General features: G+C 29.3%; 4 protein-coding genes across 7 annotated transcripts; 3 read left to right on the top strand and 1 right to left on the bottom strand.

Moving 5' to 3' along the window:
* Nucleotides 1-1593: 1593 nt before the first annotated feature.
* On the top strand, nt 1594-7351 carry LOC107644859 (mitogen-activated protein kinase kinase kinase YODA). Of its 4 annotated transcripts, none has more exons than XM_088486375.1 (12): nt 1594-1903; nt 2720-3440; nt 3579-4313; nt 4424-4511; nt 4644-4706; nt 4953-5113; nt 5223-5298; nt 5417-5476; nt 5562-5669; nt 5775-6014; nt 6127-6218; nt 6305-7351. In XM_088486375.1, exons 2-12 carry the CDS (start codon nt 2893-2895, stop codon nt 6726-6728), a joined length of 2595 nt encoding a protein of 864 aa, XP_088342501.1. In that variant the 5' UTR covers nt 1594-1903; nt 2720-2892; the 3' UTR covers nt 6729-7351. The 4 variants fall into 4 exon arrangements, with proteins under 4 accessions (XP_088342501.1, XP_088342500.1, XP_088342502.1 ...); XM_088486374.1 differs by having other exon boundaries at nt 1670-1984; XM_088486376.1 differs by having other exon boundaries at nt 1670-1984; nt 4644-4710; nt 4957-5113.
* Nucleotides 7352-8504: 1153 nt separating this feature from the next.
* LOC107641531 (short-chain dehydrogenase TIC 32, chloroplastic-like) lies at nt 8505-10313 on the top strand. The gene is made up of 7 exons (XM_016345017.3): nt 8505-8543; nt 8794-8815; nt 9001-9157; nt 9354-9432; nt 9602-9686; nt 10014-10060; nt 10146-10313. The coding sequence occupies exons 1-7, from the start codon at nt 8505-8507 to the stop codon at nt 10311-10313; spliced, it is 597 nt and encodes a 198-aa protein (XP_016200503.1).
* A 2330-nt stretch (nt 10314-12643) lies between these two features.
* LOC107641530 (F-box protein SKIP23-like) lies at nt 12644-13942 on the top strand. Its single transcript, XM_016345016.1, has one exon. It carries the CDS (start codon nt 12644-12646, stop codon nt 13940-13942), a length of 1299 nt encoding a protein of 432 aa, XP_016200502.1.
* A 5093-nt stretch (nt 13943-19035) lies between these two features.
* Nucleotides 19036-24354, bottom strand: LOC107644862 (short-chain dehydrogenase TIC 32, chloroplastic-like). Its single transcript, XM_088488098.1, has 8 exons — nt 24220-24354; nt 22381-22612; nt 21924-22003; nt 21524-21677; nt 20790-20868; nt 20146-20239; nt 19949-19995; nt 19036-19244 (listed from the first exon to the last, which is right to left on the bottom strand). The coding sequence occupies exons 1-8, from the start codon at nt 24305-24307 to the stop codon at nt 19083-19085; spliced, it is 936 nt and encodes a 311-aa protein (XP_088344224.1). The 5' UTR covers nt 24308-24354; the 3' UTR covers nt 19036-19082.
* Nucleotides 24355-24708: the final 354 nt, after the last annotated feature.

The following is a 24708-nucleotide window of genomic DNA, read 5'->3' as shown; positions in this document are numbered from 1 at the left end:
ATTGGAAACACAATAACCTTAAATGGATTATGGATGGAACACATTGTGATACTTTCTTGCATGATTTGCCCGCCACTTAATAGTGGCGCTATTATGGACCTATATATATACACACTCAATTTAATAATAAGTACCTTTCATTGATTGTGTAACATCCATATACACACTCAGAAATCATACCCCATTCATATACTTTGATTTCCGGAGCTTCTATTCAAATGTATAGTGCATGCATGTACGCAAGTTTTTCAAGCAAGCACTCTCAATTTACTTCTTGGAACGATAATTTTTTGAAGCTTCAAAAAATCCTTGAAATCATATATATATAGAGTTTGAGTTACGATTTTTAGGAAGCCAATTTTGTAGGAAATTAAGGTCAGGGTTTGCATAGTTTTTATATTCCTACGATAATAAAAGGATGAGGAAGTATATGGAGCCAATGAAATATCTGTACAATGTGTATAATGGGGTATAAAGATATTCGATTCAGTAAAATATCAGATGTTTATTATTTTTAGTACCTGAATGGTTATTCTGTATAGTATGTATGTATTGTGTTTGAGAAATTAGTAATATTTTATTCTGAATGTTCATTTTTAACTCATATTAGGTCAAATAAATAGTCTATTGTACACATTGTATAAATACTCCGTTAACTCCCTAGCAGAATTCTAAAAAGATATTTAATTTTATAGGCGGTTTAAAATTTCAAATAATTTCTTATGATGCATGTAAGATCGATATGTATAGTCTTTTTTATTATTATTATTATTATTATTATTATTATTATTATTATTATTATTTTTGAATATGATCTACAAATCATATACAAAGGACACGATATGATGCAAGATATATAAGTACACTAATTTTAATTTTTTCGTAAGATATGAGAATATATAAAGTATTTGTTAGACAAATTTAATAATATCTTTATATTTTTTTAAAGCACAAGTTATATTTTTAAATTTTTTAAATTTTTTTATTATTATATACATTATTTAAAATATTTTTTGAATTAGTAAATAATATAATTTATTTTTAAATTTATTTTAAAAATATAAATTAATAATAAAATTAGATATACTAACATATATATAATGATATTTAGATTGATAAATATATCTGGCAAATATTTTGTTCCAATTTTATCATAGTTGCATATAAAAAAGTAAAAAACTCAAGGTCCAAAATTGTGGTTAAAGTATAATTTTCTTTTTCTATGGTATTATTCTATGGGATGTCAAATAATGTTGACTTTGATGATTAAATTCATATTTGGACACATAATTTTTTTTGAAGGAGATGCTTTTGAACTAACTAATCTTAGTACTTACCGGCTAAATATTAATAATTCAACAATAGTTATTATAAATATTCAAATTTAGTACCTTTAACTGATATATATTTTTAAAAATTTTTAAACTATTAAATCATAATTATTTTTGTATTAATTGTTTTATATAAAAAATAAAAATGACCTGTTTAGATGCTAGTAGTCTAGTACAGATTAAAGTTGATGTAATGTAATAAACAAATTAAAGTAAAGAAAACTAGCATACTTTAAAATAAATTTTCAAATAAAATATATTTGAGGTGGGATGTAATAATTAGGGATTACTAAGAAAGGGGGAAAATGCAATAATTTGTTCCTCTTAATTAATCATTTCATTGTCACAAAAATTTTCTTTTTTTAATTAAGAATCAACGCTCGGAGACTCCATGTCTTAGCGAAGAGGAAAAAAAACACTCTCTTTCTCTCTCTCTCTTTTCCGTACGCGATCTCTTTCACTGTCTTCCAATTTCCGAAGTCTTCACTCTCCACAACAAAACCCTTTCTCCATTTTGGGTTTTGTGTGTTTTCTTCTTCTGGCTTCTATCTTCAACTGCTTCACAAACGCAGGTTTTTTTTTTTTTTGCAATTTTTTTTTCTGCTTACTCAGATTTGAGCTGAACATCATACAGTGGGGGTGAGCAATTTGAAGTAAGCTTCTACCTTTATGTCATTTTGGGTCTCTCTTTTTGTTTTTAATTTCGGTGAATGATCAACTAAGTTAGATGATTTAACTATTTTTGTCTCTGCTCAATGAAGTGTATTGGTGGATCTGTGTTCTGTTTGTGCTTAATGTTTTTAACAGTGTGGTTCTCAGAGAACTTTGGGTAGTTCAAGTGACTGAATTTGAAAGTTCTAGTTTTTAGTTTGGTTTGTTGGTTTTTTTTTTGGGGGGGAGGGGGAATGGGAATATGGGTATTGAAGTACATGCAAAATATGTGTGAAGATTAGTTTGATTGAGAGTTTGGTTTCTACTTTTGACATCTGAGTAAAATTTGTGTAGCCTTTAGTTTCTTCCATTTTTGTGATAGAACCTTTTTATTTTATTTTTATTTTCTTATTAAGTTGGCATGTGGAGAATTTTAACCGATGCAAAGTAGTCAATGCTTCTGACTTAATAGGTCTTCCATGTTTTGGGGTAATTTCAGAATCTACATCTAAGATTGAGATGGTAGGGGTTGACACACTTATTTAGGTTACACTTTATATGGATTAGCAAGGCTAGATGTTATGGATTAAGTCTCAGTGTATAAACACTGGACTGGTGTGGTTCTGATAACCTAGGACCAGTTATGCATGTATAGAATAATCAAGAACATGTTATTTAGTTTATGTTTTTTCCCCCTCTAGTAATTGGATTTTGAAATGCATGCTTATTTGCTGCAGGTTTCCTTGAATCTATTTGCAGTTGTTAATTCACTCTAAACTAAGCTTTTGGAACCTTCTATTGGGAAACTGTTATGGTAGGGGCATAAGATTCCTAACTTCATCTAATGATGTGACACAATAGACTTGCTTAAGAAACCTGTTTGCTACATTGCAACATACTAAGTAGAAATATGCCTTCATGGTGGAAGTCATCAAAAGAGACCAAGAAGAAAACAGGTAAGGAAAGTTTTATTGACTCATTACAACGAAAATTTAAATCCCCATCTGAAGGTAAACCAGGCTCTAGATCTGGAGGATCTCGTAAACATTGTGATGACTCCATCTCTGAAAAGGGGGGTCAGTCTCCTGTTGGATCAAGATCTCCTTCACCTTCAAAAGTCGGAAGATGCCAAAGTTTTGCTGAAAGGCCTCTTTCTCAGCCACTACCACTTCCTAGCTTGCATCCATCAAATGTTAGCCGGGCAGATTCTGAAATTAGCATATTATCAAAATCAAAAACAGAAAAGGGGTCCAAGCCATCATTGTTTCTGCCCCTACCAAAACCTGCATGCATGCGTCGTAGGCTGAACCTTGCAGATTTGGACGGAGATCTGGGGCCTGCTTCAGTCTCTAGTGAGAGCTCTGCTGATAGTGATGAACCAACAGACTCGCGAAATCGTAGTCCTCTAGCAACTGATTCTGAGACCGGGACTAGAACCGCTGCGGGCAGTCCTTCCAGGTATACTCCACAAGCATTCATTATATTGTGCTTCTAGTATTCATACTTTGCTACATATACATGCCTATGTTATTTTTTAATTATTGTCACTAGAAATAGCTTTTTACAGTCATTGTACATGCTGGTCTGTTTTTGAAGCCTGATGCTCAAGGATCAATCTACTGTTTGCCAAGTAAATTCAAAAGAAACCAAAACACCAGCAAACATTCTTGGTAATCATATGACTTCTACTTCACCAAAACGGAGGCCATTAAGCAACCATGTTCCAAATCTGCAGATTCCTCCTCACGGTGCTTTCTGTAGTGCTCCCGACAGTTCCAGGTCGAGTCCATCTAGAAGTCCATTGAGAGCATTTGCCACCGAACAGGTGTTGAACTCTGCTTTTTGGGCTGGAAAGACATGTTCAGATGTCAATTTCCTTGGATCGGGACACTGCTCCAGTCCAGGTTCTGGTCATAATTCTGGCCATAATTCAATGGGAGGGGACATGTCAGGACAGTTATTTTGGCAACCAAGTAGGGGTAGCCCTGAGTATTCACCCGTACCAAGTCCTAGAATGACTAGTCCAGGTCCAAGCTCAAGAGTTCAGAGTGGAGCCGTCACACCTATTCATCCCAGGGCTGGGGGAACACCCACTGAATCACAGTCTGGATGGGCTGATGATGGAAAACAACAGAGTCATCGTTTGCCCCTTCCTCCTTTATCAGTTACCAATTCCTCTCCTTTCTCTCATTCAAATTCTACTGCAACATCTCCATCTCTGCCTAGAAGTCCTGGAAGAGCAGATAATCCAGTTAGCCCTGGCTCACGTTGGAAAAAGGGGAAGCTAATAGGCAGAGGCACCTTCGGACATGTCTATGTTGGCTTCAATAAGTATGTCCTTTGTGCCAATGTTATTAATTTCATCTTAAACCAAATCATATATTTTTTGTTCCGTTCATGTGTAATAAAAATTGCATGATTATATTGTTTGGTCCTTGTAGGGAAAGTGGTGAAATGTGTGCAATGAAAGAGGTGACTCTATTTTCAGATGATGCCAAGTCTAAAGAAAGTGCTAAGCAATTAATGCAGGTAAACTAATTCCTCTTTAGATCTATCAAAATTCCATCCAAGGGAATAGTCCTTATTATCAATACAACTTTATACTATATCACATTCAAAATTTAATATATCTATCTAAATATAACTCCATCATTGTGGCAGGAAATTAATCTATTAAGCCGTTTACGGCATCCGAATATTGTACAGTATTATGGTTCTGAAACAGTAAGTATCAATTTCCTGTTTCTTTTAAATCATGAGTTTTATTCTAGCTTCCTGCAAATGATCATGGTTTATTTCGGAATTTGTCTGCAGAATATCTGTTTGTAATGTATGCACGATCATCTAGTTACAAGATTAATTTTCAATTGTGGTTTACCACTGTACCTGACAACGTAGTATTAGAAATTTGTTTGTAGTATTTATTTTTGTATTCTACTTATAAAAGCTACTATATCATCTATTAAACAGGTAGGTGACAAGCTTTACATATATCTGGAGTATGTATCAGGAGGCTCCATATATAAACTTCTTCAAGAGTATGGGCAATTCGGTGAACTAGCTATTCGAAGTTATACTCAACAAATTTTATCAGGGCTTGCTTATTTACATGCTACAAACACTGTCCACAGGTGAAATAAGTCACTTGTTCATTTTCTATGTTTAAGTTGTACTGCTGCTGCGTCTGCATAATGGTATTTTCTAAAACCCCAATCTTTCTGTTGTTGAATTTGCACAAAGGGACATTAAAGGAGCAAATATATTGGTAGATCCCAACGGCCGGGTCAAGTTGGCAGACTTTGGCATGGCAAAGCATGTAAGCTTATAGGCAATAACAGATCATTTTTTTTTCATTTATGCTATGTGAGGAAAATAGTTGCTATTTTGACAACCGGAGTTGCATGGTTTAACCTGTTCACTATTTCATTTCACAGATAACAGGGCAATCGTGTCCATTATCGTTCAAGGGAAGCCCTTATTGGATGGCGCCTGAGGTTGACGTTTTCTCCAAGCTTTAGTTATTTGTAGACTCAATTAGTCCTGTTTTTGAGTCGGTATCTTTGCTTTCTTATTATGCAGGTTATAAAGAACTCTAAAGGTTACAACCTTGCTGTGGATATATGGAGTCTTGGATGCACCGTTTTGGAAATGGCTACAACTAAGCCTCCCTGGAGTCAATATGAAGGGGTGAGTAACTGTATGTCAATATATTTGAACTTTTAGTAACTTTTCACTTTATTATTATATGTATGGTTGATTTTTTATTATTGTATTTGCTTGTTAACATAACAGGTTGCTGCTATGTTTAAGATTGGTAATAGCAAGGAACTTCCTACCATCCCTGATAATCTTTCGAGTGAAGGAAAGGATTTTGTCATCAAATGTCTTCAACGAAATCCTCACAATCGCCCTTCAGCCCGCGAATTATTGGGCCATCCTTTTGTAAAATGTGCTGCGCCTTTGGAAAGACCTATTCTCAGCCCTCCAGCTTCAGACCTTGATTCTGGGATTGCACAAGCAACAAAATCTCTGGTACAGTAGTTAATTCCCGCAATAATCATTATTATTATGTCCTATCCTCATCAAGCTTTTGTCTTTTGCCTTATGATCATGGAAATTTCATACATTTGTGATAACTCTTCAGGGTATTTGTCAAGGAAGGAATCTCTCTCCCTTGGATTCAGATAGACTTTCTGTTAATTCTTCTCGGGTTTTGAAAAATATTTCTCAAACAAGGTCTCTCTTTCTCTCTCTCTCTCTCTTATACACACACACACACAAGGCTGCTGATGATGGTATTAAATTATTTCATTGATTTTCAGTGACATCCATATTCCAAGAAATATATCTTGCCCTGTCTCTCCGATTGGAAGCCCACTTTTGAGGTCAAGGTCCCCACAGCCCATAAATGGAAGAATGTCTCCCTCTCCTATATCTAGCCCTCGGACTGCTTCTGGTGCATCGACCCCTCTTCATGGCGGTAGTGGTGCCCTTCCAGTTAGTAATCACTTAGTTTACTTTCAAGAGGGTCTTGGAAGCTTGCCCAAGTCCTCAAATGTTGACATTTTTCGAGGAATGCAAATGACATCACGCATTACATCTGAAGTGGTTCCCACTGAAAATGATGTTCAATCAGTCTTGGCGGCACGGGTTTGTCGGCAGCTGCTGGGGAATAATGGGAAGATGAATCCATCCTTTGATCTAAGTCCCAACTCCTCGATGATCGGCCGGCCGAATGGTTTATGACATTGGCATTTTCCAGAGCATACATAACAACTGAGCAATTGTTTTTGAGGTTTGTCATAATACCTTTTGGTTTCATGGGCCTATTCATTGTTCTAATTGCTGAGGAATCAATTGTACAAAAGGGAGCCAAAGCATAAGAGAACTAATCCAATAGATATGAGTTCGGGTGGCGACAAACCGCGGCGGCATGTTGGATTAAGATCCTTTCAAGTGCCAAACTAATCCTAAAAAAGCATGAAACTTTCTTTGATTTATCCATACCAAGTGAAGCAAATGCTGACTAAGTGGCAAAGAGGAGCTTGTAGTTTTTATGTAGAATGTTTTAGATGCAACTTCTATGATTTGGGAAATGGCAGTTTTATTGATATTGTATATTATCTCAGGGGATGAGTTTTGCTAATTATATGTATTAGTTCCTTCAGTTAAAGAATTCATGCAATGAGAATTGAGAAGTCTATAATTAAGAACATCATATTGAGGCTAAAAGAAGGAAAAAAAGGTTAACGATAGACTAAATATTATGGGAGGTCAGGTATTGAATTGTTGTACAGAAGATGGAAATTTGAAGATGGAATTTTGTAGTATGATTCTGCATTTATTGCTGGGATGACAGGGATTTGTTATACTTTATCTTTTTAAGTTGCTGTCTCTGATAGTCTGATGCATTGTGATTGAATACTCTGCATTTATTGTGTTAAAAAAACTAAAAAAGTGTATGATATTAGAGGAAAGGATAAATAAGTCTTTGATTTTTTATTTTTTCAAGACAAACAAATTTTTGATTAATTAAAAATATGAAAACATCTCTCAGTTTTTAAAAATTTGAGACATCTAAATTTTTTTGAAGACTAATTTATCTTTATATATTTTGAATGAAGAGATTTAAATGTTTTATATTTTAAAAAGTTAATGATGTTTTTATATTTTTAATTAGTCAAAAATTTATGTATCTTTAAATTAAAAAATTAGTGATTTATTTATCTTTTTCTCATCTTATTATATTCTTATGATCCTCACATCATATCTGTTGGGTTAATGAAAACTCTTCAATTAAAATTATGGACTTAAAAACATTTTTTTCCTTTTACCCAATTCACCAAATTGTAAAGAGTTCAAGGACTGTAGTTCTTATTTTCCCCATAATGTATTAGCATTTGTCAAATTGTAATTGTCACCAAATTGCGGAAAAAAGAATAATGGTCACATGGTTATAACTTATAACATGTTCGAAGTACTATTTTGATTTCGTCCGTATAATTTAACATTATCAAAATTTATAATTAAATATAAAGAGTAAATTATAAAAAATATCAAAATTTATAATTAAATATAAAGAGTAAATTATAAAAAATATCTTCAAACTAAATTGCTGACAAAAATATTTTAAAAATCTATTAACAAAAGTAGATTTTTTATATATTTTAAAACAGAATAAAAAATTTAGTAATTTTTTATTAAGTGATATTTTTTGGTTTCTTTTATCAATGATCACAAATTTTTAAGAAATAAAAAAGTAAGAACTTATATAGTTATTTTTATGTAAAATTAATAGTTAATAATTGATAAATAATAAATTAGTCGAATCTATCAAATCATTTATCTTATTAACTATTAACTTTAAATAAAAATAGATGAATGTGAATTTTTACCAAATAAAAAATATAAAAGTCAAATTTTAGTCCAAAGTTTTTACATGTAATTTCTAAATAATTATACTATTATTCTCACTAAATTTCGGATAAAAAACAGTTGTTAGGTGAATTTATTTGGTCAATAATGTTATATGTGTGTGTGAATCGTGGATTTGTGATTCATGTTTGTTGAATTCATATGATGCTCAATTTGTGTTAGTGCCGTCACCAATTCAAATTGTGCATTTGTATGTGATAGTAGTAGTTAGTGTGCAAGCCATGTTATTTTTCACCAGATATATAGTAGTAGTATATATTTAGGGAAAATAAGATGTACTCCCCTCGTACTCCCTTGTTACACTGAGATGAAAATAATTTACATAATTTAAGTGAAATCATGTGCTTCTAAAATAACATTGAACTACAATTTGTAGAAATTCGCGACAAACCATCTAGGTATGCATGTAGAACATTGAACTACAAATTTCCAGATCTTAGATATGTTTAGTACTACGATGTAGTTAAGAGTAATTGGTTAGAATTGATTAGTTACTTGGTTAGTATAAATAGAAGGAATAAGATATAGAGAAGTGTGTGTAGTCATTTTAATCCTGTTTGTTCATATTGACATAATTGAGCAGGTCATTTTCTGTTAACAAATCTTTTGTTGGATACAATGAAGAAAACTGTACATGAAAGTAAGAAAGAAGGAAGAATTATTAATGTCTCCTCGACTGGTCACCAATACTTTAGATATAGCGAAGGAATACGTTTTGATAAAATTAATGATCAATCAAGGTAAGATGCTGTCCAAAAAGAATTCATGATAAATTAGGCTGACAATTTGTTTTCAATAGAACAGTGGTGTTTAAGTTCATGATATTCATTTTACAAGCATAGGATGTCAAATTACTTTAATCTCATGTAGACCATTGTTGCATGTAGAATTAATAATAAAGGTTAAAGTTCATTATGGTTGCATTTTTTGGTTCAGTTACAAGAGTTGGATTGCATATGGACAATCAAAACTAGCTAACATTTTACACGCAAACGAACTTGCACGGCGTCTCAAGGTATGCTGACCTTTATTTAGTGATATATTAGTCACAATATTCAGCTGAAATAATTAATAGAATGCACTCCATAACTAAACCAGAATGCAAAATTATTTCTTATTATTGATGGCCATAATTAACATTAAACTAGTATTCTTTGTCCTTTTACCTGTGACATCTTGATCAGGAAGATGGGGTGAATATCACTGCAAATTCCGTTCATCCAGGAATAGTTGTCACCAATATTTTCCGTCATAACAACATAGTGAATGGTAACAATTACATTGCATATTCATTATTAATGTTGCAAGTGTGAGGAGTATTAAAGTTAGTCCCACATCAAAGAAAGCAAGGAAGAGTGAGGAGTTTATAAGATGAGAGACCCATTAAATTATTACCTTAAGGTTTTGAGTTGGATGTGGTGTCTTTTCATTTTATTATGGGGAGGATTCCACTTCCCATTTTCCTTAAACATTTGTCTTCTCCAAAAGCCTCTCACTCCTCTAATCCTAGTTTTTTAATCATTTATGCAATCACTTTTCATGCATATAATGTCACTTTCTAATTTTTAAGGACATGTTTCTGTTTGATTCATGCAGGTGTGATGAACATGCTCGCGAGATGCGGGCTTAAAAATGTTAAGCAGGTAAGATATTGGAACTTTGTTGTGTTATTTGAATCCAAGAAAGGATTAAAACAAATTAAACATGAACAAGGTTTTGATCTGTTAGGGAGCAGCAACAATATGTTATTTGGCATTGCATCCACAAGTGAGTGGAATAAGTGGAGAGTTTTTTATGGATGGTTATGTGGCCAAAGCAAGCTCACAGGGAAGGGATATTGATTTGGCCAAGAAACTCTGGGATTATAGCATGAATTTGACCGAGCAGAATACATAGTTTCTCAAGTCCAATTAACCAGATTCTTAAGCACAGCATTGTCTAAATATTGGTGGCAAAAGGCAAGAAAAAAAGAAAATAAACAGCAGAGGGAACTTCCAATGTTGGAGTTTATATCAAGGTGAGAATGCATTGCCGAAGAACTGAAGAAGAGAAGCATTTTCTTGTCTATGGTATTTTTATGACAAAGATATGGTGGACTCTATGTTTATCTATTTTGTGGATTTTTGTTACTGTGGATGCAATTTTTCGATATTTTTATTGGTGCTGTTGTGGATGCAATTTTTTGTTATTTTTGTGTAGTGATTTTGCTTTTCGATATGGTTATGTTGGTTTCTTTATTAGTATTTTATGATGGGTGATTGTTATGGTACCCTAAATATGATACCTAATTTGTTAAAAAAATAACAAATAGTTAATATTTAATAAGTTTTGAATATTTAATTTTTTACTCTATAAAATAAGTTTGGCAACTCAGGCACCAAAACATAAAAGTACCGTAGAATTAGTTTTTAAGATGGACATGATACTTTGATATGTATGGATAAGAAGTGTGATGTGATATTTTTTTTAGAAATAAATATCAAATTGGCATTTGAAAAATTTTAGGACCGACAAAATAGTATTGATTTTTGTTAAAATTTGACAAAAATATTCAAACGTGAGAGCATCACATCAAATTAAACGAAAAACATTCTTCTAGTTCACATTAAACAAAAGCAGAAAAAGTAATTCCGCGTTGTACATGTAGTAATCTATTGGTCAACGACGACCCTTAAATAAAGCTTAAATCCGCAATGGATTAGTCGTTAACCTGCAGCACCATAGAAAACAAATAATAATAATAATAATAATAATAATAATAATAATAAGTTATAGTTAAAAAATAACACTACAATGCATCATAACTAAGTTGAAATGATAATTTATAAAATAATCATATATATTTTTTTAAAAAGATTGAAGTTAAGATATAATCATATCTCAAATCTATCACATTTTTTGAGTGTATAAAATACTTTACACAATTATCATATCATTATCATTTGTTTTAAAAAATTAATTTTAAATTCACTGATCTATAAGTATCTTAAAAAATTTGAAAGCATATTTCAAACTTTAATAAGATAAGATTTTCAATGATAAATCTGTAAATTTGCTTAAATCAAATTTTGTTAGATCAGGACATTTTAACTTTCTTTTAATAATGTCCTTAAAAAAGGGAAGAAATATTATCTTTCAGTGATAGATCAGATTTAATCCGATCTTATCAGATTTAATATTCATGTACGATTGATGAATGTAAAAATATCTTACACATATTTTATTACGTATTTTATATCATAAAAGTAATTATTTAAAAATTTAGATATAATTGAATGAGTATATTAAATATTTTATATATTCAATATTTCAAAAATTCACTAATATCAATTTTGTTATCTTGAAGAATAAACAAGAATTTTGAACCAGATTCAGTCTTCTTATATTCCCTCAAAATGAACATAGGATTTAATTTTCATATATAGGATCAATCAATGTCAAAATATTTTAAATATATTTAATTATATATTTTCATATTACCAAAAATAATTATTATTTTAAATTTATTATGTAATTCAAACCAACGAATATAATTAAATAAATATATAAAATATTGTATACAATCAGTTAAATAAAGTTAACTACAATAAATTTTGTTACCCGAAAAGCTAAATAAAAAATTTGAACAATAAATAATTAATGAAACGGATCCCAAATTTCCAATATCACATAGATAAGATAGATTCCAACTTCCAAGGTCATATTTGATTTTACAGTGTCGCCAAGAAAAACTAGTTATCTTTTCAATAAATTTTGAAATTCAAAGTCAAATAAAACGGGGCAGAGTCTACCCAAAATAAAAAGAAACAGAGATATGCAACAAACAAGGCACCGAGTTTCTTTAGGTATTATTCAATTATTAGAAAAAAAAATGTAATAATTTTTTTATTTTTAATATATTTAACAAAATTTTAGTAATAAAAATAAAAAAATATTTTTTAAAAAACTATAAATCATATTTTTTAAAATATTTTATCAATGAGTAATAGTTCAAATGACATTGTCTCTCCATACTCAATTAAGAAGTTGTTGGTTCGAAATAAAAAAAAATTAAAATATATTTTTATATCAGATATTTAAATATAAAATAATTTTTTTTAAAGATTAAAAATTATTTAAAAAAAGATATATTCGTAGAAACTCGAACAAATCCTATATATAGAGGTAACAAACACAGCTAACTGCAAACAAACCCTGGGTTCTGCAGTTTGCTTTTCACCTGAGATATGGGTGACATTGATGGATGGGCAAACATTCATTATGACATCTTGAAGGAAATTGCAGAGCACTTGTATTCTTACGATGATTTCATCCAACTTCGTTTAGTTTGCAAGCAATGGAACTTGAAACTTCCAGAGATCTCCAGCGAGATTTTGTGGCTGCTGTTACCTGAAGAATCTTCCAGTACTCATATTTATGAAGATGAGGAGATCTACCATCTCATGCAGTTACCTATTGCTGATGAAGTACCACTTGATATTCAGTCTCTTGATGAAGACAAGATCCACTATCTCAAGCTACCAGAGATGCAGACCAAATTGATCCGTGGTTCTTTTGGTGGATGGTTGATCGTCCTAGATATATACAAGGGTTCGATGTATATGTTAAATGCATTTACAAAGGTCCTTTTAGATCTTCCTCCAATATCAACTTTTCCGGATATAATTGACTACAATCCTAACAATCGTGGCTTTGAATATACTATTCGGGATTTCGGTGATGTCCGTATGGATGATTACGGGCCGCAGGAATATACTATTTGGGATTTGGGTGATGACGATAGGGATAATTACCGGGTCCCGAGCAGTATGATAAATAGGATCTGGGTTGGGAAGGTTATTATAAATTCATGTCCTAGCAATGACAATGAAGATTTTATGGCAGTTGCTATATATGGACTTCTTTGTACATTAGCCTTTTACAAACCAAATGATAAGAGATGGTTAGATCTTTCAACTAGAAAACAGGCGTTTGATGATGTCATATTTTTTGGAGAGAAGATATATGCAGTAGAAGGTTGTGGCCAGCTATACGAATTTGATATAAACACAAAGTCAGGGCCTGTAGGTGGTATTCATGAAGCCAAACCTCCCTCTGGTGCTGCGGTGGGTCCTTACCAGCTTAAATATTTGGTTGGGCGCGCTAATGGAAGTTTATTGATGCTGGTGAGACATTTTACCTATCGTCGTGGATTTTCTCGTACTTACAAATTTGATATCTATGAATTGAAGAAGAATGCAAAAGAATGGTGCAGACTACGTAGTTTGGAAAATTACGTAGTGATGATTGGATTCAACTCTTCTGTTCAAATGCTGCCTGCAAGTATTCAAACCAAAGGAAATCAAATCTACTTTACAGATAACCTACAAGATTGCAAAGAATGGGACGATGTCGAACATCAAGATATTGGCATCTTTGACTTGGACGATGGAAGTTGTCAAAGACTATTATCCGATGTAAAGTTCATGTGTCCTCCTGTTTGGTGTCATTCAAAATTTGTCTCAACAACTCAATTGGCTCTTTAAAGGGACACTTTACTGTACAGATTTGAGTAGTATAGAGAATATAATTCTTTTTATAGTTATTTTTTATTATTATTCAAAATGTGGATCCTACTTTTATTAATTTCTCTTTCATTCTATTAAAAGAAAAATTTGTAAACTTACATCTTTATCATATAATTCACTTTACAAAAAATATTAAACTTGTTTGAGTGAGCTTCTAAGAAAAGATCTTTTTTTAGTTATCTTTTTTTAAAAGATCTTATGGAAAAATAAAAATAATTTTATGTTTCGGTATCTCATGCAAAAAGATCTTTTTATCTATCAATTATGCTTTGGTATAACGATATAAAAGTACTTTTTTGTTTATTTATTAGATGAAAAATATCTTTTTTTAAGAAAAAAAAATCTTTTAAAAAAAATGTAAATTACAGCTTCTCAAAAAAGATCTTTTTTTTATTTTTCTAATACTTTTACTTTTACTATTAAAAATTTGTCAAACACGTTAAAAAATAAATAAAAAAAATCTTTTTTCATTATAAAAAAAGAATTTTTTTTATCAAAATAATGACGCCAAACAAACACATTAACTAGCTGCTTGTTCACTTAGTTTGTTGCAGCTAGATATTTAAGAGTTAGAGTTAATTAGCTTAACTTGAGTTAGAAGTTAACCAGAGTTTGCTAACCACAGTTAGATGTTAGTTGCTGATTTTAGTTCTGTATATAAACACCTTTGTGTAACTGAATCAGTTGAGGTTCATCATTAATTCCATTATTCTCTCGTCTTCTGATTTTTGCATGCCCTAACCGTTTCTCTCTCAACTCTCCTCTGCACTTAGAGCATGAGTTTTCAGTTACAGTGGATCTGGTTTATTTTGTTGGTGTTGTTGTGGATGCAATTTTTTTGTTATTGTGTGTAGTGATTTTGCTTTTCAATATGGATAGGTTGGTTTTTTTTATTAGATGGGTATGTAATTGTTATGGTACCCTAAACATTGTCTAATTTGTTAAAAAAATATTAAATAGTTAATATTTAATAAGTATTGAATATTTAATTTTTTTACCCTATAAAATAATTTTGGCAACTAAGGCACAAAAAATAAAAGACACTATAGAATTAGTCTTTATGATAAAAGTGTTATACATGAAATTTTGATATATATGGATAAAAAGTGTGATGTGTTATTTTTCTTCTTAAAATTACGAAATTATTTATATCATTAATAAAATTTGAAAACCAATTATATTTATGAGTGTAAGGACTGATAATATTATATAAAATTTGAAAATTTATTTGTGTATATTCATAAATAAATAAAAGAATTGAAAAATAAATTTATTTTTTTATTTGTCATTATTTGAGTATTTTATATAATAGTTATCTTTTATACTAAAAAATATCATAAAATGAAAGAAGTAGATCTATATATTCGTAAATCATTTCTTAATCAATATTTAGAAACACGTTATACAGTAGGTTTGTAGAAAATACATTAGAATATTTATGTATAATATAATATTTACTATGTATTTTAAAATTAGACTAAATAATTCTATCAAAAGAATTTTATTAAATGATTTTAAATTACTTAAATTTTTTAACTCCAAAGAATACTTTTATTTATATTATTGTATTTTTTGGAGCACCGCGCGAATTTAAATCTAATTATTAGTGATTGTTCACTTATTGTAAATCATTACATAAGGGAGATTGTAGATTTAACTCTCATTTCCTTCACTATATATCTAATTTTTATAAACTATGTGTGATATATAAAGTGCGAGTAAAATAAGGTAGGGTACACCCTAAACCCGTATCCTACCTTACCCATGGACATATTCGGACCATACTCTATCCTATTCGTAGCGAGTCGAGTAGCCTACCTTATCCGAATGAGTTGAACCGGATTGAATATCCGTGAATAGGGTATGAATTGTCAGCCGTGTTTAGAGTGCCTTCACTTTTTGTTAGAATGTAATGATAATATGATATATTGATCATATTCAATGGTATAACCACTCATAATGGGACACGTCATTCTACCAGTTATATATTTTATTAAGAAAAATATAGGGTACTAATATATTATTTGCCAACTTCTGTCAATTCTTATTTATAATTGTGTTTTATGAAAGTGTGTTTGTGGATGTGTCTAATAATTAATATATTTTAAATACATATATAAAGAGACACATCGAGAAAATATATCTATAAAGACACTTCTATTAAACATAGCTATAAAAAAGACATTTTTATTAGACACATCCACAAACACACTTCTATAAAATACAATTATAAATAAGAGTTGGCAGATATGTTGTTGGTAACGTAGCAGAACCGATTTTATTATTATATATTGTGTTGGCAGCAACATGAAAGTTGACTTGAGTTGAAAATTAGAAAAGAAGGATGTGGTTGATGAGCAGAAAAGGAGGATCTGGATTTTCATCATCTTCCACTGCAGAGCAAGTTACTCATGGCATTGATGCCACTGGCCCCACTACTATTGTCACAGGTTTCTGTTTTCCTTAACGTTTTTTGTTATGTTCTATATTTATTAGAGATATAATTATTTATTTGTTTAACTTAAATATTTGTCAAAAATTATATTCTGATATGATATTAAAATTTTTATGACTTAAAATTTAGAATTTGATTCTTATTTAAAGCAAATAATTAGAGAAAAAAAAAACTGCCTATACAACAATTCATGCCTACTCCTATCAGTATTATACTATTATATCATCAGATAATGACCTCAAATGTGCATTTTGGTTGCTGTTGGGCATTCTAATACAGGGGCAACCAGTGGTATTGGTGCTGAAACTGCTCGTCTTCTTGCTCTGCATGGCGTGCATGTGATTATGGGGTCAGAAATATGAATGCTGCCCAATATGTCAAAGAAGCAATACTTAAGGAGATTCCCTCAGGCAAGATCGATGTTATGGAGTTGGATCTTAGCTCAATGGAATTTGTTCGGAAATTCGCATCGGAGTTTAATTCCTCTGGTATATCCTAATGTAAGAAGAGTACTTTGTAATTTGGTATGAAAAATAATAGGATATTAATATATTATTTGTCAATTTATTATTAATAATAATTAATTATTATATTTTAATTACAATTAATATTGATATATATAAAAAGACACATTTATTAGACATAGTTATAAAAAGGATATTTTTATTAGACACATTTATAAAGATATTTTTATTAAAAACACAGTTATAAATAAGAGTTGATAGAAGGTGATAGAATCCTTATTAACTACGTAGCAAAATTGATTTGGTATTCATTGTCTTTGTCAATGCACTTATGACATGTTTCAATCTTTCAATTATATTTTCAGTTTAGTCACGCCTTTGTGGTTTGTTTGCTGCTTGTGTTTCTAAGAAACAGTGCAGGAATTCTTCCGACACCAGAGAATTTTGTTTGTGATGGATCGGAGTGTCCTGCTCTATAGAATCCATTCATGCATTGATCTTCTGCAGCATTTCCTGCAGCAAGCGACACAGGTTTTTGAATTGGTCAAATTGCGATTCCATCACATCTAATCTCCCTTTAAATCGGTGAAATTGTTTAAGGAAGGAGTGATAGAACACGAATTGTTTAAGGAATGAGTGGTGGAGTACGAATTGTTCTTGAACAATTACAGAAATATAAAAAAATATTCATTTAATATGAAAAAAAAACATCATAATGCATAACAAAAAAAATATCCAATTATATTTTGGCAAAAATAATTAGATATCTATAAAATTTAAAAAAAATTATAAATTTTTAAAGAAATAGAGACATTCACATTTGCAATACAAAAAAATTCGAAAAATATATAAAAGAACATTCATTTAGTATAAAAAAAATATTCTGATACTAGCAAAAAAAATTCATATATATTAACTTATTTTTATTAAGATGAGTTTTAAGGTCCAATCTATTAAAAAGTTAGCAGAAATTGGCTGAATCCTCTCTTAGTTCCCAACGGAATTGGTTAAAATATTATATTTTATGGAAATTTTTTTAAGACATTTATTGAGCCACTATATTATATATATAGCACATAATTTTTTTGGTATTATAGCAGTATTTAAATATACCATAAATACGAAACATTAGAAATATTTTTATAATCTACTATTGAAATTTGACTTTTACTATATTTTAAATAAAAAAAAGAAAAATAAAAAAATAGACATAAGAATAAGTTTCAAATATATCTAGCAATTTTTTAAAAGGAATGTTAAAAGATCAGTAGAATTTATTATTTTTTATCAGTAGTTAATTATCAATGTTTAAAAAAGTAGACTAAAAATATATTGTTAGATTACTAAATTAAAAGAAATAAATTAATAACTAAAAATGGTGGCCAAAAACAATAAATTCTGATGTTCTTTGAATATTTCTTATTCCTTAATTCAAAAGATAAAAGATGAATGGATAATCCAGCCATTTTATTAATAGGGGTGAACGCAGATAGGAACGGATATGGCCAAAATCTTGATCCGGTCCACACTAAAATTATTGGATCGGATTTAATATCTGCAACTTTTTAGTTTGGATCCGATCCGCACATGTGTGGATCGGATCAGATTTTGGATATATCTACAAAATATATAAATATTTTAAAAATTTTATTTTTATTTAAAAGATATCTTTTCTACTCTTTTAAACATGTTTACTCTTAAAATATTATTAAACATACTTTTCTTAAATAATAAAAATAAAATTATATATATATATATATATATATATATATATATATATATATATGATCATTATTAATTGAAATAAAACATAAAAATAATATTTACTTATTTATTTTTACGGATCTGCAGATACCTACATAAAATTCGCAATCAAATTCAATATTCTTGCGGATTGGATCAATATCCGTAATTTTTAGTTTAGATTCAAATAAATACCACGAATTATGCGTATCATATTCGATCTATGAACACCACTATTTATTGATCACGCTAATTCTTTTCCTCACAAAAATTAGGTGAATTGAATTTTTGTGTTTTGTTTTCAGATGTAAACATTATTTTCCACATTATTTTCTTTTTAAATACTTCTAGAAAATAAAAAATTTTATTGAAAAATAAAGGATCCCACCTAAAACTCCTTGAAACTAAATTGGAGATAGGTACTCTACTGATGATCTCATTGATGAGTTAATTTCATGGATAAATCCCAGAGTTTCTTGGCCATAAGAGTGTCAGTTCCATGGGTGCTTGGCTTGGACACATTACAATCTGAGAAATATTGGCCACTAATTCCCCTCACTTGTGGATGCAATGCTACATAGCATGTTGTTGCTGCTCCCTACAATAACTCCCAAATCCAAGATTAATTAGATAATTAAGGTTTAATACTTGATGAAATTTATTTAAAAGAGAACTTAGCTTTAATTTTCTTAGAGAGTTAATTGACCATGTTGAAAATCTTGAGGAGTGCTAGGGGCAGCATTTTTGTTAAATTTTAGCCAACATTTAACCATCAAAAGAAAATTGAATGATTCTATACCATTAGATGCAATCTCACACCATTAAAAATATCATTGATGGCTAATTAATGACTAAAAACTATAAAATCTGCTGGCCCTTTAGACTTTCTCAAAAATCTTTTCACCAATTGTTAATAAAGTTTAGAGTGCCAAATAAAGTTGCATATTTAAAAATACTTAGTAGTCCATTTATTTTTGTTAATGTAGGACTGTAAATTAAAATTATAACCATGTTACGGGTACATCAAGATCAGTCATTAAAATCAATTACTAATATAAAATACATTTTGAAATACAAAATACATAAAAATAAGTTAAACAATATATGTATTTATACATAAATACATGATAACTAATTTTGGTAATTAATTTTTAATGTATAAATAGTATATTTGTTAAAATTAAAGGAATAAAATACAAGTAACTGTTTGTAAACTCTTATTTGTTTCTTGTTTTCTTCTACCCATATTGCCCCTGAACTTCATTTAGACCTTAATGGCTTAAATAATTAAATGTAACTTACTTGCTGGAGGGTTTTAATCTCATATTTCCCAAGAGAATTAATTAGCTCTGCATGAATCAAACAAAACATAGTAACATAAATTTTGCAATAATATAGGGTGTTGGATTATGTAGAATATTTCATTATTTAGGATCATAAATAATGCAATTTACAGAATTCTATGACAGAACACAAGCAATGTGGTAGTTAGTAGTTACCGGGTGGTATAGAGTCAACAAGATGAGGATCTAAAATATTGGTGACAATAGCTCCCGGATGAAGAGAATTAGCAGTTATATCTACCCCTTCTTCCTGATCAAGATGCAAAAATTGATATTAAATACATCAAACAAACACAGAGATATTAGAGTCTTTTCTATATTTTGCATAAAATTTGCATAGATTTTTTATGATAAAATTATTTATATAGATCAACAGAGATGGAATTTTACATTTTTCAATTATAAAAATTATAATATTACATCATAAAATTATTTATTTTAAATTAAATTTATAAAGAAAAAGACACGTAATTGTATTTTTAATATCGTATACCGACCGATACAGATCCATTGTATAGGTATGCATATTGTACAAAATGAAATGAATATACAAAATATTTCTTTCTATAAACCTAATAATATATTAAAAGAAATATTATAAGCTATCAGAATTTATTATTTTTTATTATTACTTAGTTATTAATTCAATTCTTTTAATTTAATTTTTTTCGTCTAATAATCTAACAATATACTTTATTCTATATCTTTAAATATTTATGACTAAATAATAACAAAAAATAATAAATTTTAATGATCCGTTAATATTTTTTATATATTAATTAATAATATAGCATATATACCTTAAGACGTGTTGCAAGCTCATTGGCATGTAATATGTTGGCAAGCTTTGATTGGCCATATGCATACCACATGTTGTAACTATAAAGAACAAATCAAGCATAAATGCATAATAATAATAATTAATGAAATTATATATGCGAGTTTTAATTTAGTCTCTGAAATTTTAATTGTCTTTATTTAATTTCTAAACTTTACAAATATGACTCACATTAGTCTTAGGATAATTTTCGGCACAAACACGTTGATGAAGTACTGATATGAACAACCAAATGCCATACTGAAACTTATAAAACGATATCGTTTTGGTTTTAGTTTTAGTGTTCAAATAATCCAAAAACAACACCAAATCACTTGCTTTAGAAGAAAAAGTTTTAATAAATATCATTTACAATTTTTTTTTACTATTTGAGTGCCAAAACAAAAATGATATCGTTTTATAGAGTCAAACGCGATATCTAGTTGTCCACTTTAATGTTTGGTTAATATTTGTGCGTCAAAAATTATTACAGTGACTAACATGAGTCACATTCTTTAAATTTAAAAATTAAATAAAGATAAATAAAATTTTAAAAATTAATTAATGCTCGTGTACAAATTAAGAGACCAAATTAAATATTATGTAGATTCTACGAAAATCTATAACTAACTATATCCATTAATTAAGTAAATTTGACAAACTCCACTATAATTTAACTTTGTAAATATATTTAGGCCAAATCTTATTATTAATTACCTTGATTTATCATTATTTGTATCAAATTGAATTCCTTCGGGATATGTGTATCGGTGACCGTCCGAGGAGATATTAATTATTCTTCCTTCTTTCTTACTTTCATAAGCTGTTTTCTTCATGGTATCTAACAAAAGATCTGTCAAAAGAAAATGACCTGCATAATTAAAAAGAAAAAAATGTTAAAGATCATTCGTAATCCTAATTTACCAAATATAAAAAACATTCAATCCAGTTATAATTGAGATTTTACGTAAAACTAAAAACTTAAAATATGAATCATAAAATCGTCCTCTCTTCTAATAAAAATGATTAGAATCACTTGACTTAAATAAAATCATATCAAACTATTTTAAGAGTTGAATTGAGACTTTTAATTATGATGAATATATTTTACACGCACCTATATGGTTTGTGGCAAATTGTAGTTCAATGTTGTCTTTGGACAGAGTAAAAGGAGTTGCCAGAATTGCTGCATTGTTTCTAAGAATTACAACAAACAAATTAAGTAAAAAAAAGACAAATATTATTAAATTATTTTTCTATTTTAGCACATGACAACAATAAAAAAGTCTCACGACTCACAAATTCAATTCAACATAATACATAAATTCAGTTTTAATTTTAGCCTTATCATCTTATCTTATCTTTATCTTTATGTTATTTTCTTATCTTATCTTTACTTTTATCTTTCATAGACAATACTCTATATATATTTAATTTTATTTTTATAATTCAATCAATTAATAATCAATAAAATTTCTTCATCTTTTTCTTTTCTTATTCTTTCACAATTCTATCCTTACTCATATGAAACAGTTATATATGTGAATCCAATGTTATGATGTTAGTGTTCATACATTAGGATGTTGAGTGGGAGACCAGAGGAATTGAAATCTGACACAAATTTGCGGACAGATTCCATTGAACTAAGGTCTAATTCCATGGCATCAACCTTAGCTGTTGGAATCTCCTTAAGAATTGCTTCTTTCACATCTTTTGCAGCGTTCGTGTTTCTCACCGCCATTATCACGTGCACACCACGCAGAGCAAGAACTCTTGCAGTCTCTACGCCAATGCCTCTTGTTGTTCCTGTTTTTACAATTATCATTTGAATCCAAAAAAAAAATTATGAAAACTCACCTACAGTTGTTTTAATCTAAAATTACTAGCTAAGAGTCAGATAATTTAATATATTTAATTAAATATTTATTTAAAAATTTTTAATTATCAACTTCACATTAATTATCAATTTTATATAGGTTTAATTATTCTGTTGGTCCATATAGTTTTGTGAAATTTTCAATTAGGTTCTTATACTTTTTTTTAATTGGGTCTTGTACCAATTTTTTTCAATTAAATCTCTCTTAGTAGTAATTGGCTTAATTTTATAGGGACTCAACAAAAAAAAAAAAATTGGTACAAGGACCTAAATAAAAAGAAAAAAAGTGTAGGGACCAATTAAAACAAAAGTTTTGGTGCAAAAACTCAATTAAAAGAAAAAAAAATATAGAGATCTAATTAAAAATTTTACAAAACTATAGGGATTAATAGAGTAATTAAACCTTTTATATAAAAACTGCATGTAAGTCTTTACTAAAAAAAATTGCAACAAAATTTGGAGAGGAGATTAAGAGAGTTTATTAGTGTTAACGGTTAACAATTAAAATACAAATTACTCTAGTCAACTTGGATGATATCAATATTACACATCATAATATTTTTCAATTTGTAAAATTATTGATTAATAGTCAAATTAATTTTAAAAGATTACATATGAATTAATTTAATTTAATTTAAGATTTTAATTTAATTCTTAAAAAATGATAATGTGGATTAATTTAGTCTTTTTGTTAATATTTTGCGGACAAATTGACTTATACATCGTTTTTTCAAAATTCATTTTAAATATTGACCCATAAAACTACAAACTAATATCCCATAAAGTGTGACAACTATTATTTATATTCAATATCTTTATCTTGAAAAATAATTAGAAATTCTAATTCATTTTTAATTAATTTTTAACTTTTAAATAAAAAGATTTTGAATTTTTTTTTGATATTTTTAAAAATAAAATATATATTTAAATTTTTACTATTAAAAATTTAAGAAAATGTATTAATTAAGACTTTTAATCATTACTGATATTTTAAGGTAGCCTTAGCCCTTAGGTATAGCAAATAAAAAAGTTTTAGATATAATATATTAATATCACATTATTTTTAAGAAAAGTCAAAATTAGACAATAGGGGCAGGGTAATAAGCTAACCTAAGCTATCCTAGCTTAGGGAGACAAAATCTTTTGACCCAAAAGTGAAAATATGAAAACTTTAATATATTCAGGAAGAAATTAAAGAAGAAAAGAATGGAAGTCACAATTTGACATTAGAAATAAGAGAAGTTAAAGAATAAATGACCATTTGTATCCATAAAAGATGAAAACACTAATATATGTATTTACACTAAATCGAAACTAAACTTATATTCACGCAAGATGCCTTTTGTGTGATAAAAGTACACTGTCTTTAGAGGGTTGGAGTGCCACGTCGGGTACTTTTGTCACACGGAAGACATCTTACGTGGGTACAAATTTAGTTTTGATATAATATGGGTACATACGTCAGTGTTTTCATCTTTTATGGATACAAATGATCATTTATTCGAAGTTAAATAATAAATTAAGTATATACATAAACCTGTGACAATAGCAGTGAGGCCAACCCCATCGATTCCATGAGTAACTTCTTCAGCAGTTGAAGAAGCTGAGAATCCAGAAGAACACATTATATTTAATTTGATGAGTAACTCTTTCACTCACTCTCTGACTGTGGTTGATACTTTTGATAGTGTGTGTTGGGAGTGATGCATGTTATATATCACTTTCTCACATGCCGTCTTTGGATACCATCCTTAAATCATTGCTCTTAGTCTATCATTTTAATTATATTCTTTAGCCGGCTAAATTAAACCATACACTTTATGGTCAATATTTGAGATTAATACTTAATAAGATTATTAATGGGATCCTAAAATATTAACTTTTTGTTCTCCAATGAGTGTGTATAGAGTGTTACTAAACAAAATTTCAGATGTGGACTTATCAACTATGTTTTTGTTGTCTCTACTCATTTGAACATATTACAACAAGCATCACAAATAATTGGTCATACACACACACGCAAGCA

This window comes from Arachis ipaensis, chromosome B5 (genome assembly GCF_059453495.1).
Source record: "Arachis ipaensis isolate K30076 ecotype BB chromosome B5, ASM5945349v1, whole genome shotgun sequence".
NCBI classification, from domain to species: Eukaryota; Viridiplantae; Streptophyta; class Magnoliopsida; order Fabales; family Fabaceae; genus Arachis; species Arachis ipaensis.
The sequence above is the reverse complement of the archived record's forward strand: the minus strand, read 5'-3'. Positions and strand labels throughout refer to the sequence as shown.

Coding starts and splice junctions, on each gene's coding strand:
- LOC107641530 (XM_016345016.1), top strand. CDS start 12,644: ATGGGTGACATTGATGGATGGGCAAACATTCATTATGACATCTTGAAG.
- LOC107641531 (XM_016345017.3), top strand. CDS start 8,505: ATGTTATATGTGTGTGTGAATCGTGGATTTGTGATTCAT. Junction 8,544..8,793: donor ATCGTGGATTTGTGATTCAT/GTTTGTTGAATT, acceptor TACAATTTGTAG/AAATTCGCGACAAACCATCT. Junction 9,687..10,013: donor TCATAACAACATAGTGAATG/GTAACAATTACA, acceptor TGATTCATGCAG/GTGTGATGAACATGCTCGCG.
- LOC107644859 (XM_088486375.1), top strand. CDS start 2,893: ATGCCTTCATGGTGGAAGTCATCAAAAGAGACCAAGAAGAAAACAGGT. Junction 5,114..5,222: donor GCTACAAACACTGTCCACAG/GTGAAATAAGTC, acceptor ATTTGCACAAAG/GGACATTAAAGGAGCAAATA. Junction 5,477..5,561: donor CTTATTGGATGGCGCCTGAG/GTTGACGTTTTC, acceptor CTTATTATGCAG/GTTATAAAGAACTCTAAAGG.
- LOC107644862 (XM_088488098.1), bottom strand. CDS start 24,307: ATGTGTTCTTCTGGATTCTCAGCTTCTTCAACTGCTGAAGAAGTTACT. Junction 22,004..22,380: donor CTCCCACTCAACATCCTAAT/GTATGAACACTA, acceptor TGTAATTCTTAG/AAACAATGCAGCAATTCTGG. Junction 21,678..21,923: donor ATTTGCCACAAACCATATAG/GTGCGTGTAAAA, acceptor TTAATTATGCAG/GTCATTTTCTTTTGACAGAT.